Here is a 13922-nt window from a genome sequence, read left to right on the forward strand (position 1 = left end):
ATTTGTATGAGAGAGAGTATGAAGCGAAGCCGAAGATTTGAGAAGAAATGTAGTAGGAGAATGAATATGAGTTAGATCGGAGTTACTGAAAATATGTTTGTTGGTTGAAATGAATGGTTAAAATAAAGACATAAAATGGTTGAAATGATCATAATAATTATTTTTTTAAAAATATTATTGAAAAATATGTTTTTTATTAGAATTGAATTTTAAACACAATATGTTTAATTGACTTTTAATTCAGTAAATTGTCAATCGAGTCACCTATTATCATTGATTTTTATTTGTTTTTGTTTATTCATTTGTTATTGGTTCGTTTTTATTTGTTTTTTATTTATTCTTAATTCTTAAAAAAAAAAAGAGGAATTATTTCGTACATACTTGCATTTCTACGGGCGGATCCTGTACTGTAGTCGTTAGGAATTCAGTAAACAGTATCGAGAACTACGACTGTTCTTGTGACTTTGGGAGTATAAACCGACTGTGATCGTTAGCTGACCGATCTTTCAAAATCGTTCTTCGAAAGAAGGAAGAAGAATTAAGCCAAAGATGAGGAAACGAGATTTGGCTATTCTGATGCTTGCCGCTTTCGCTATCTTCTTCTCCCTTCAGGTATTATTCGAAAAACCCTAATTTCAAAATCCTTTCGAGCTTCGATTCGACTTCCGTTTCACTAACCTAGTTTTGTTTGCAATTAATGGTTGCTTTTGTTGATTAATTGTAGCATGAAGGAGATTTCTCGTTTAGAGAGGCGTGGTTTCATTTATCCGATGAATATCCGATCAAATACGAGGCTGATCGTCTTCCTCCCCCGATTGTGGCCGATCTCAATGGTGACGGAAAGAAAGAAGTCCTTGTTGCGACTCACGATGCTAAAGTTCAGGTGCTTACATGCTCATTTCTTAACACTGCACCCTGTCTAGGTTTTATGCCTTCGATGTTGTTGGTTATAATTTATTCGTTTTATGATGTATCAGGTGTTGGAGCCCCCCGCGAGGCGTGTGGATGAAGGGTTCAGTGAAGCACGGGTGCTTGTTGAGGTGACTCTGTTGCCTGACAAGATTCGTGTTACATCAGGTAGACGTGCAGTAGCTATGGCAACGGGCGTTATTGATCGGTACTATAAACAAGGCCAGCAACAAAAGCAGGTTCTGGTAGTTGTTACTTCGGGTTGGTCGGTGATGTGCTTTGATCACAATTTGAAGAAGTTGTGGGAAACCAATTTGCAGGTTTGTAGGCTGTGTAAGTCTTTCTAATACTTGGTAAGTTTATTGTAGCTACTTACCATGTGCCTCTATTTTTTCTCGTGTTTTCACAGAAGGATTTTCCACATAATGCTCACCATAGGGAGATTTCAATCTCAGTTAGCAATTATACCCTGAAGCATGGGGATTCAGGGTTGGTGATTGTCGGCGGTAGGATGGAAGTGCAGCCACATGTATGAATTGGCGCTTTTTATTTTATTTTTCTGTTTTATACTTGATTGGGTGCAGCAATTTTCCTTCTTTACTGCACACTATGTTTGCATGCTTACATGTCCCATTCTCCTGTGCAAGTCATTTGAAGTGTTTGCTTGGATAGTTGTCAATATGCCGTACCACAAAATTTTCATTAGATTCATGGTCACCACATTTTCGTCCCCAAATTTGGCCCCTCTATTGGTTATGTACTTTGGAACCTGTTAGGTTTTGCCCTTTTAATTCATAGGCCATATTTTGTCATTTTGTAGTTACAATATGGTAATAGTTATTTTTTATTGGTTCAATATAATAATTATTGTCTGCAGATAAGTGCTTGACAAATTGAGGACTATTATTCTCAAGTTCTTTGCATCAAGAGAAGAGAGAGAGAAAAAATTTACTGTTCTTTTGTTCATCTTTGAGAACTTTTATCTGGAAACCAAACTTACATGTGCACACTAATCCACTTTTTCACTGTTTAGCGTCTTTCCTGGAAATGCCATTGGTGATATATGAATGACTGTTCTCAATGTCCTTCCTCTTTGATGCTCTGACAAGAATTTGTAGCTGTGTTTTTTAGATTTATATGGATCCTTTTGAAGAAATTGGGATGGCAGAGAGGAATGCTGAGCAGCATAGAAGAAGTGCCACCGAAAAAGAGGTATTGAAAATAACTTTCATTGCAGGCTAGCCTTTTGATTGTTTATTGTGCTTTCTAGTGGAATTTATGCTGTTTGGCAACGAGTATTACCCATTTTAAAGGCAATCGAGAGCTTGAGTATTTAGCTTAATCACTTACTCTTTTATATTGAGTATTTAGTGCTTTTTGAAGGATTATTATCATCTTCATGTGAAAGGTGCTGTGCATGTGTTGCAATAAGAGATTGTGTATCTGTCTCCTTTTTTTTCAAGAATACTTAAAACTCCTTGTTGACTTGCAATTGTGAATGATATGATATCCATGACTAGAAATTGATCTCAGATTTCTCCCTTATTTTTTTGGTGGAATGTCTGACATGGCCTCATATCCTTTGCAGGCTTCTGATGACTCTGGAACTGCAAATTTACGCCATTTTGCGTTTTATGCATTTGATGGTCGAACTGGGACACTTCGATGGGCTAGTAATAATGAGGTAACTTGTGACCAAATTTTCTTTCTTTTTTTCACATTTTCTTGTGTTCCTTGGGGAGAAAGTACCGTTGCTCGAAATTTAGAGGCAGTTGCTCTCTTGTGAGGACCATAATTCTCATTAGTTACTATTGCATTTCATTTCCTTGAGAAGAAATGTCATTCATGTCTTAGTAAGTCATAGCTATTCCGTGCCTACTTCATCTTTGGCATATTGGAATATGTAGTCTGTATAATAAAGTTATATCCAAATGACATAATTACTTTACTAAGGTGAGTGAAAACTAGAACGATTATATTTTAAGCATATGTCATTGTGCATTGGGTTTCAATTATTTTACCATCTTGCTGATTGTGTTGCTATTGTACTTTTAGAAAGCAACTTCTGCATATTTAATTGATGCTCACAATTTTGGTTGCTTAGAATGGCGAGGCACAATCTTCAGATGCATCACAGTTAATTCCACAGCATAACTACAAGCTCGATGCCCATGCACTAAATAGTCGTCGTCCTGGAGAGGTATGCTTTGGACCCATCTAAAAGCCTTGTAATGTATTTCATCTCCTCACTAAAAATTCAATAAGATTTGGTTGTTGAGAAGGCATCTAGGTAACTACAGTGAAAATTTTCATGGTGGTCGTGGATAAAAGTCATACTTTAATATGTCAAATAGGTATCCAAAACAATCTTGTGCAAATTTTTGCACATGCAAACACCATGTCGTCGGGTGTGTGCATTTTCTATTGAGACTCTTTTCATCTAAGTGAGACATGTTGATTTTGTTGGCTTTCAATGCGAGTATTACTGGCACTTAACCCCGCAACCAAAAAAAAAAAACCGAAGACCACACTATGTAAGATGCTTTGTTGTTTGGAGGATACTGTAATTTCTTGAATATTTGCAAAATAAGTTCTAAGATGGATCACTGAGGCTTGTTAAACCATAGCTTGAATGCAGGGAGTTCAGGGAATCAATCCTTGGAGTTATGCCACATAACTGGGTAAGGTTTTTTTAAATGTATTTCCTATTCCACTCATCTGAGATAGTTGTATTTTCTTTTTCGTGCTGAGTATGCTTATGTTATTATCAGGATAGGAGAGAAGATACAGTGTTGAAGCTGGCACATTTTAGGCGGCACAAAAGAAAAATAGTGAAAAAAGTACCTGGAAAGACGTCAAACTATCCCTTTCACAAAGCTGAAGAAAACCATCCTCCAGGGAAGGATGAGACGAAGAAAATATCGAACTTAATTGGAAAAGCTGCAAAATATGTTGGGTCAGCTAAACCTAAGAAGGTAAGGTTTGTGGAGCACATTTTTCTCATTCAATTGAGAAGTACTCTACTTATTCTTAATAATTGCCACCGTATTGTCAGATGTACAAGATTTTTATATTGTTTGTTTACATAGGTATAATCTAGCCCTCTCGTTTCTTAGCATTTGCATTCTTTTTGTTCCTCGTTTTTCTTTTATAGGAAGGGTTTTGTGGTTTTCACTTTCCAGTGTTAGTAACTCTATTCATTACATTGGTCTCAATTGTGAAGGTTTCTTGGAAGTAGGAGTTGGCTTAGTTTATTTCAGGATGGTTGGCAGTGGTGATTTGTATTCTCCTTGATTATGCTTGAAACACTGTTCTAATTTTGGAGTATGTGGCTGGAGAGAAACAGCAGGTTTTTTTTTAGTTTTGGGATGCCCCAAGGGTTATCTGAAAGCTTTGCTATCATAGAATTTATTTTTTTGTTCTTAACTAGAAGTTCTCACTCCTCAGGTTTCTCTCAGGATTTTATTACTGCTGTAACTGTATCCTGTATTTGTTAAGCTTTGAATTGTCAAGCCCATCATTTGTACTACTTGTGCACCTTTGTTGTGCTGATTTTCCTTGCATATCTTTTCAAAATAGTTATCAATTATATAGTCCTGCTTAACTTGTTCTAACAAAATGTTTTCGAGCCTGTGGCTTTTGAACTGACCCCAGCCCATGCACCGAAGTTCAGAAGTCCAAGGTGAGTTGGATGGACTTTTGAAGCACGCATGTTTATCAATACTTCGTTCTATTAGCAGTGGCTTTGAATTGCTTTTTTGGCTGGGATATGGAGAGTTTTGTATCTCACACGTATCAGAGCATCAATCTCAAGCTTGCTTGTTTTTTTTTGGTGGGATATGTAGAGTTTGTATCTTACACATATCAGAGCATCAATCTCAAACTTGACTGAGCAAGCGTGTTATCTAGAATTAGTTGCTAGTAGCATTAGTACATATTTATACATGCTTTAAAGTCCTTATATATTACATGCCATGTGGTGCCTCAAAGCAAGCCAATGCCTGCCTAATTTTCCACTATTAAATTGATCTTAATAGTTTTCTATTTTTGTTGATGCAGCCATTAACTTATATTCCAACTATAACAAACTATACCCAGCTGTGGTGGGTTCCTAATGTTGTTGTGGCTCATCAAAAGGAAGGGATAGAAGCTGTTCACTTGGCATCTGGTCGAACACTTTGCAAAGTAATGATTCAACCCTTATGTTATCCACTAGTTTTATGTGTGGATATCAAATCTTTGCGCTTTCCAAAAGACAAGTATCACTCTGTCAAGTATTCGTCGTGCAGTTATTTTCTTATGGATCATAACAAGTTTTACGTCCTTTTCCTTTTTCCTCAGCTTCACCTTCAAGAAGGAGGTCTTCATGCTGATATTAATGGAGATGGAGTCCTTGATCATGTTCAGGTTCAAGTTTGTTCTTTTTTGGCTCGTGTTCATGCCACATGGCTTAATGCTACAGGTCTCTGTAGTCATGTCCTTAAAAACAATGGGTGATTCTCTAGGGAACAAGGGTTGATAGACAACAGTAGGATGTGCGACGATCATATTTTAGTATGCAAATGACTGTATGCTTTGTTTTATTAGAGTTCAAGTGAAGGCACTTATTTCAATTGCATGCATCCATCATCATTGGCAAACCTCAGGAACAGGAAATTCATTCGTCGGGAATATTGGATACGTATGAAAATTAAAATAACAATAATTACATTTTCTTAATTTCAGGCTGTTGGTGGAAATGGTGCTGAGCAAACTGTTGTTAGTGGATCAATGGAAGTGCTGAGACCCTGTTGGGCTGTTGCAACCTCTGGTGTACCCGTGCGAGAGCAGCTCTTTAATGCCTCCATATGTCATCATTCCCCCTTTAACTTATTTCAACACGGAGAGTTTTCCAGAAATTTCGGTCGAACTACAGATGTATCTTCGTTGGAGGTAGCAACTCCCATACTTATTCCAAGGAGCGATGGTCATAGGCATCGTAAGGGTAGTCATGGTGATGTTGTCTTCTTAACAAATCGTGGTGAGGTATGTTGTCGATGTTAGCCCTTTCATTTTTTTGGATATCAATTATAGACCCATTTGCCCATATCACATACCAAAAGAGAACATGTTCACTTGAAATGCCTTCTAAGTTGGATGGGGTTGTAGTATTTTATACTCAAAAGTCATGATACTTCTTTACTTGGTACATTTCCTATGCTGGAGTTGACAACTAAGAATGCTGCCTTTCACTTCAGGTAACTTCATACTCCCCTGGTTTGCATGGCCACGATGCTGTTTGGCAGTGGCAGCTCTTGACAGATGCTACATGGTCAAACCTTCCTTCGCCATCTGGGATGATGGATTCTGGAATGGTAGTCCCCACACTCAAAGCATTCCCTTTGCGTGTGCATGACAATCAGCAAATGATACTTGCAGCAGGAGATCAGGAGGCTGTGGTAATATCTCCTGGTGGAAGTATATTAACATCAATTGAGCTTCCTGCCCCACCCACCCATGCCTTGATCACAGAAGATTTCTCGAATGACGGGCTCAATGACCTCATTGTCATGACTTCTAATGGGGTATATGGCTTTGTCCAAACGAGGACGCCGGGGGCCCTCTTCTTCAGCACTCTGGTTGGTTGCCTTTTAATTGTGATGGGAGTCGTTTTTGTCATGCAACACTTGAACTCCGTCAAGGGGAAACCGCGTGGTGGCCCTCGGTGAAAGATTACTAGATACAAAAGATGTCAACACACTAGATGCAATACAGCAGTGGCAAGAAAACATGTTTTTGTATCTGTGAAGCTGCATCAGAATCAAGGCTTATGCGACATGACAGAATGAGTTGACAACCATCATATGAGTTTCCTGGAATTATCCTATTTCTCTGGACCTGAGTTTAAAACTGATGAAGTCATTGCTGAGCAGAGACTTTGAATGGAGATGGATGTAGTTTAATAGAAATTTTGATGTAAAACTGAAAGATGATCATTCAGCTTTGTTGCATTCTTAGAATCACAAAAGGGCCATGTGCTCGAGCATCTACATCAAGTTTTTGGGCTTCAAGCAATGTGATTCGGAACAGGTTCTTGATGGGTTCATGAAGCTCTGGACCGTTACAATACTATCCAATTTTAGCTTTTAAAAATCAAAAAGATTGTTACGTCTCCATACATTTGGTGCCTTTTTGTTTTGTTTATGGCATCCTACAATTCCAATAACGTTTAGCTCCCAAACAATGAGGTACCTCGCCAGGTGTCCAAATCACAGTGGTTGATCGTGGATGTGGATGAGGGTCCGTGCAGTAGTAATCATAGGCATCCAGTCTGTTTACCAAATTCATAAAATTATGTAGATCCTACGCTGCTAAACAGATCTAACCCTTATTGATACGCTCAATACGTTCATGGCAATGACTTCGTCCTTTTAGGGTTCATATTCTAAGATGACTCAATTGTTCCAAAAGAATCAGAACATGAAGCAATGTGTTAAATAATAATAATAATAATAATAATATAATAAAAGGAACACATTTCTCAAATCAAATTATGAGAGAATTTGGACCCACTCAATGGCAAGCATATAAAATATTATATCTACAAAGGAAATTAATGCACCATTTGCAAGATAAAAGAAAAGGCATTTTCATTAGTGGTAAGCTTTTTAAAATAATGAAGGAAAAAAAAAAGAGTGTGGTAAAAGTGTGATGTTGCCATATTACTATTTTGGGCGGTGCCATCACATTCACCATTCACCGAGACCATAGTTTTTTGGGGTGGTTTTTATGCTTTGCTTGTCCTACTCCCTTCCTATCCAGGCAACTTTGGAATCATTACCATTTGCTTTGCATTACAAATTCTGATTTTTATTTCATTTTAATAATAAAGTAATAGAAAGGGAAGAGTAAAAAAATAACACACATTTTAAATTATGGGTTTCTTGAATTTGTTCCTTTTTTTTTTACTTTGAGAGGAGCTTGAGTGAGACTCAATCAATCATCAATGGCACTCTCCATGACGTCACTACAAATCCAAGGTAAGCACAATAATTTTAATTTTATATCAAGATACTATAATTATTTACAGTTTTACAGGGTAATAGTGATTAGGGAATCATTAATAACATTTATGTTATTATAGTGTGTAATTAGATGACCATGAGTGTTAAGATATTTTGCTTAAAACCACTTTGTGATAGTTTATATGGTTACCTCTGAATTTAGGGTATAAAGAATTTCATCCGAAGTTGAGAGTTTGATTCTAAGCTGGCGCAACTATTTTTAATTGGTTTACGTTGGATTTCAGTCCAACTAACATGTCGGGCGAGTTTACATTTGTCTCACTCAATTGGAATTTGAATTTAATGAATTATTTAAAGGGCACACCTACCGAATTATTATCGGCTACTCAAAAAAATTGCTTAAAACATACAAGGTTGGGCCATTACATAGTGAGCTAACTAAATAACATATAAAGGCATTCGATCTAGTATCACATATTTCACATCACTATAATTACTCCATTATATTAGTGAATTAGGCACAAATATAAAAAGCCAAGTCAATGGCCCTAATTCATCTAGACATGATTAATTTCTAGTGTGGGCATTGATAAAAAAAGAAACAATTTAAAGCCACAAAAATCGAATCATAAAAGCAAAACTAAGTAAATGTGGTTATTGACCCCAACTATACAGGCCCATTTATATCAATTTTATAATCGAAAACGACACCATACAAATTTGTCATTTGAATATCTGATATGAGTATAAATTTAGATCGTCAAGCCTACACGTAGAGAAATGTATTAGACATTGATAGTATATGAAACACAAGCTCCTCCATTGAAGCAAAAGATATTCAAGCTTCTCTTGACAAGATGTAGCATATGTTGACTAGTTTTTTGGTCCTAAAACGAAGGAATCTCATTATATTGTCCACTTTAACCTAATTGGGGCAAGTCAATGGCTCCAATACATACTCACTTTTGGTCAAATTCAAAGCAATCACTTGAGTGCCCAAGAAAAAATTGAATCTCCAATTTAATTATTTTAAACTATAAATTAAGAAAATTAGTTAAATAAATTACTTAACTACGATAGTTAGGAATTAAGATATTGATTAAAAGTTCTTAAAAAATATTGGGGTGAAAAAAAATCAAATTATAAAAAAAAAATATATATTGGAGATTTGTTTTATTAAGAATGTGACATGAACCTAAAAAGCATCTTCCCACATAAGGATACAAAAAAAATAGTCACGGGGCTCAATTTTGACATTTATGGTATTTATCCTTTCTGTTTGGCTAATGATACTCTAGCTCTTACACATAAATACCCTTTTATACATACATACATACATACATATATATATATATATATATATATATATATATATAACTTGCGAAGTAGGGAATTCTAGACCTACAGAGACATTAATTTTAAGTAAAATTAGGCACATTATTAATTGAAGTGATAATATAGCATGGTCCTTGTATATCTTTCGGCTTCATAATAGAGTGGGGGATTAAAGATTAAAATTGACATGAATGAGTAAGTGACGATATCGGGGAAAACATAAATTCAAAAGGATTTTGAAACTAATATTGTCTATTAGTGATACTTATTGTCGATGATCTTTTGTAAATAGAGTTGGGTTACAATTCTTTTAATTAGAATTGGCTACAATTCTCCCATAAAATTATGTTAAATTATTATTTTTTTTAAAAAAAATGACATAATAGGGTTTGAGAATTAGGATTTAGTATTTAGAGTTTTTTTAACAACATGTCGTTGGTTAAGATGGTAAACTTGACAGTGGTAACTCTTAACGCAAATGGGAGGTCGTGAGTCTAAGTCTCATAGGTGTTTCATTATTGTAATTTAAGAGATGAGCTCTTACTCAACTTAGCATGTGCAAATGTCACACTGTGTTATCTTCCCTCACTAAGACTCGGCTCATGACTCTCAATTGGTTCATGGGGGTTGCGGGATCTTCCATATGACTCGGGGTTTATAGTCAGTTGTTTGATGGGCAGCTAGATGAGTTCCACCAAAAAAGTTTATGGTTTTTTTTTTTGTAAAAAAAACTATTATATTCTAACATTATGAACACCAAAAATATTCAATAACACATTTTAAATATCATTAACATGATTTTGGGGGAGAATTGCATCCAATTATAGCTAAAAGAATTGCAGCCCATCATGCCTTAAGTATGCTTGATAAGTTCCTACTTTTTTTAGTTACATTATTTAGGTTATTAATATGATTAATGGTGTTTTGATCGTTATCGTACCTGGCTAACAAGAGAATTTCCTACTTTAAGGTGTACTACTAGAACATACAAGCTTGAGGATTTTGAAGGATCGAATATTGTTATTGGATACTTTTAGTGATTAAAAAATAAAATAAAAACAAGAAATATGTATATATAAAAATAAATTAGTGTATGTATGCAGTATATATATAACAATGAGTCATTGATTGAGATGAACAACAGGTCGTTGGCTAAGATGATGGACTTGACAGCGATAACTCTTAACGTAAGCGGAAAGTCGTGAGTTCAAGTCTCATGGATGTTTTCATTTATTGCAATCTCGTTGGGCCTCGTTCTAGGTCTCAACTCGTCCATGGGGATTGTAAGGTCACTCATTTGGTCTGAAGTTTATCAATCAATTATCCATCGAGTGAGTTTAATGTTAGAAAATATATATATATATATATATTTATTTATTTATGTATTTATTAAAGTATATAGAATCATATGGGGCTCACGGTTGAGAGAGTTGAGAGAAATGCAAGCTAGGACGTCCCTAGTCTACGTGCTTTAAGTTAAGGACTTAAGCCCTTAAGGTTCAATATCTATATGTATCCCCCCGCATTGACAGGAATGTATGTGTAGACGTTAGTGACAAATTGACTCTTAAGAGTGCAAAAGGATAAGATTTTGTTTACAATGTTTGGGCCTCATAAATCAAACACAATACATACACACACACACACACACACACACACACACACACACATATATATATATATATATATATATATATATATATATATATATATATATATATATTACTTTTCAAGTTGTGATCATCTTAGTCTATATAGAGACATAGTTGGCATTGACTCTTAAAAGATTCTTTGACTACTTGTCACGCACGCGAGTAGGAAACTTCAATAGGGTTTTCAGAAATCTTTGGTATGTTGTCTATACTTAATTTCTTGCTAGTTAATTAATAATATTTTATATTATATTTTATAATATTCACGATACCCATCTCTTTTATGTTCCAATCCTTTAGCAAGTGTCTCTTTCAATAACTATTTGGGTGATGATATAATAGTAAATCTATGTAGAATCAACTCGCATGAATTTTATTTTCATTAAGAGTAATACCATTGTTGCTACACGTTAAGTTTTGACCAGACTTATCTTATCGTCGACTAGAAAATTTATGTGCATCTAAGAGCCTAAATTTTGTACGGTATCTGTTATTACCCAAAAAAAATGTCAATGATGTATACGTGCATGCATTATTAAAATTAATTAGAAATATATCCTGCAATTTATTAGTCTTAAATTTGTAGGGGGCTAAACAACCAAACCTTCTAGTTGTGAATATATATGGAACAAAACCATAGCTAGTTAGTACTCCAATTAACGAAAGAAAATATATAATATAGAGGGGCAGTGAGAAAACTGCCAGTCGAATTGTATTCGATTCAGAATCAGGAATTGGAAATTTGGAAGCCACTCTCATTCCAAATCATGATTGAAATGATACAAATCTTAACAATTGACATTTCAAGTATCTCAATTGTTGAGTTAGATACACAGGATCTAAGTAAATTCGTGGGTTCCACATATTACACACAATACTCATGAAATATATATTGTGTGTACAACTCAATATCTGGTATAACTAAGATATCAACTGCCGAAATTTCTATCATTAATGACTACGTCCTGGTTAACATCACCAATGACAATATCTTCGTAAAATTGCCTTACTATAGTGAGTCTCTATCTCCATTACATGTCTCTGTTGGGTCATCACTCATCATGGGTTTATATAGATTTCTTTTTGAAAAAGTTTGAAATTTGGTCTTATTTTACTGGTTTTGATTGCGACGAGACACCCAAGTCTTTTTGCCAGAAAAGGAAGTTGATGATCATATTGTCGATGTGGTAGGGGTCTTTGTGTATGTATATAAATGAATTTTAATTCCATGATTGTGATTTATCAAGAGTAGTAGAGAGAGTTAGTTAACTTTGGGATTTGTGGGCTCTTTTGCCTTAAAACCACGTATATATATATATATATATATATATATATATTTATTTATTATGTTCACTGTGCTTGCTGACTAGCAATAGTATTACAGATGTCTCATCAAAAACAATGATATAAATATATATATATATATATAATAAATAAAAAACGCGTTTTCTTTATGTTGTCTGTGAATCAACAGTGTAGAAAGTAAAAGGCAGCTTAAGGTAGTCAACCATGGAGACAAACACAGGGCTCGAGATTCACAGACATACAGACAGACTGAATAGAGAATTATTGGGACTCGCACACGCTCTCTCTTCATTCTTCACTTCTTCCTTTAAGCGCGTGGCTGACAACTTCCAATCTAATTAGACACAGCATCCTACTTGTTAGTTAAATGTTGACTCCAAGTTGGCTTAGTGAAACCACTAGAGGAGGTGATTCTTTTGATAATCGATTGGATTAGGAATATGTGTGGTTAAGATTCGATTTTAATAACAAATATATTTCTCAATGATATTCCAAAAAAAAAAAAAGATTGGCTTAGTTCAATAATCAAGCTAGGGTTCATATAAATTTTGATCGAAAAAAGAGTTGTCAAATTACAATTCCGTCACTTAATGTTCAAACATATTATTAATTTAGGAATCCATAGTTAAAAATTGTTTCAATATGCGCATACTGACACACATGCATAATTCTCATTGTTAAACAAATTCTTTATATCGATTTTTTATGCTATCTCAACGAGTTACTTCCCAAAAAATGAAAAATCTACCCTTGTTTCAATATTGAAACAATCTTCAATCTTGAGTTCTCAAATTAAAATATTTGAATATTCATCCAGTTGAAACTTAATAACTATTTTCGTGGTCAAACATTACATTAACCCGATTCAACTAACTTTTGTTTGACTTGATGACTTATGCATTCAAGTTGGCTTAGTGAAATAAATGATGGAGCTAGCTTGTGTGAAAACTTCCGACTTTTGGCCTCTCTCCCCTCATTCAATCAATATTGTAACGAGATGTTTAGGGTTCATCAATCATGTACGACGAGATGCATGAGACATTCAGTAACATTTCCCTACTAACTAATTATATGGAGACAGACAATACTTGTTGTCACGTGACAATCAAATGCGATAAAAGAAAAATGCATGAGTGGGACTCATCTCTTCTGTATGCAAGTCAAGCACACAGGACTAACAGAAGTTATAGCTGCACACAGAACTAACAGAAGTATTTTAGGTTTTTTCCGTTAACTTGTTTTTCAATCATAGATGCAACAAATCCCACAATAAATATGTGACTTCCACTTTTATTGTGATTTATTATAACCATTGAATCACAAAGTTGGTTGACGTAAGAGATATATATATGTATAGAGAGAGACACACACACAGATAGGAGGACCATCCTACATATTTAACATCTTTTTTCATTGAAGAGAAATGTAGAGTTTTTCACCTAAGAATGTGAACGACCTATCCTTGAAGTATTTTAGGTTTTTTTGGATTGAATATATGCACATTGAGTAATTAATCCTGAAGTAGTATTAATGAATCCACTTTATTTCTCTCTGCATTTGTGATTGTGAGAGTGATGTATCTTTGTACAATAACATTTTTTTGGAATATTGTCACATTAATGAGAGCTTCTATTTGATGAACCTCTACATGGATTGGTCCAAACTTAGCTGACAAAATTAATTTTATGACTTATGCAAGGATGATCAAAAGAAAAGT

The 13922-nt window shown here is 34.8% G+C and overlaps 1 protein-coding gene across 1 annotated transcript; it reads left to right on the forward strand.

The window, feature by feature from the left end:
• Window positions 1-421: 421 nt before the first annotated feature.
• On the forward strand, window positions 422-6994 carry LOC119999658. Its single transcript, XM_038847356.1, has 13 exons — window positions 422-612; window positions 725-883; window positions 978-1229; window positions 1319-1438; window positions 2041-2121; window positions 2498-2593; window positions 3014-3109; window positions 3537-3590; window positions 3681-3884; window positions 4969-5094; window positions 5251-5316; window positions 5635-5934; window positions 6147-6994. Exons 1-13 carry the CDS (start codon window positions 550-552, stop codon window positions 6615-6617), a joined length of 2088 nt encoding a protein of 695 aa, XP_038703284.1. The 5' UTR covers window positions 422-549; the 3' UTR covers window positions 6618-6994.
• The last annotated feature ends 6928 nt before the right edge of the window (window positions 6995-13922 follow it).

Source organism: Tripterygium wilfordii, chromosome 1, assembly GCF_013401445.1.
Source record: "Tripterygium wilfordii isolate XIE 37 chromosome 1, ASM1340144v1, whole genome shotgun sequence".
Taxonomy (NCBI): Eukaryota; Viridiplantae; Streptophyta; class Magnoliopsida; order Celastrales; family Celastraceae; genus Tripterygium; species Tripterygium wilfordii.

Excerpts from the sequence above, each read along its gene's own strand:
- LOC119999658 (XM_038847356.1), top strand. The coding sequence starts at position 550 with ATGAGGAAACGAGATTTGGCTATTCTGATGCTTGCCGCTTTCGCTATC. Across the intron at positions 1,439-2,040 it reads GGATGGAAGTGCAGCCACAT|ATTTATATGGATCCTTTTGA; the intron begins GTATGAATTGGC and ends TGTGTTTTTTAG. Across the intron at positions 5,317-5,634 it reads GAGTCCTTGATCATGTTCAG|GCTGTTGGTGGAAATGGTGC; the intron begins GTTCAAGTTTGT and ends TCTTAATTTCAG.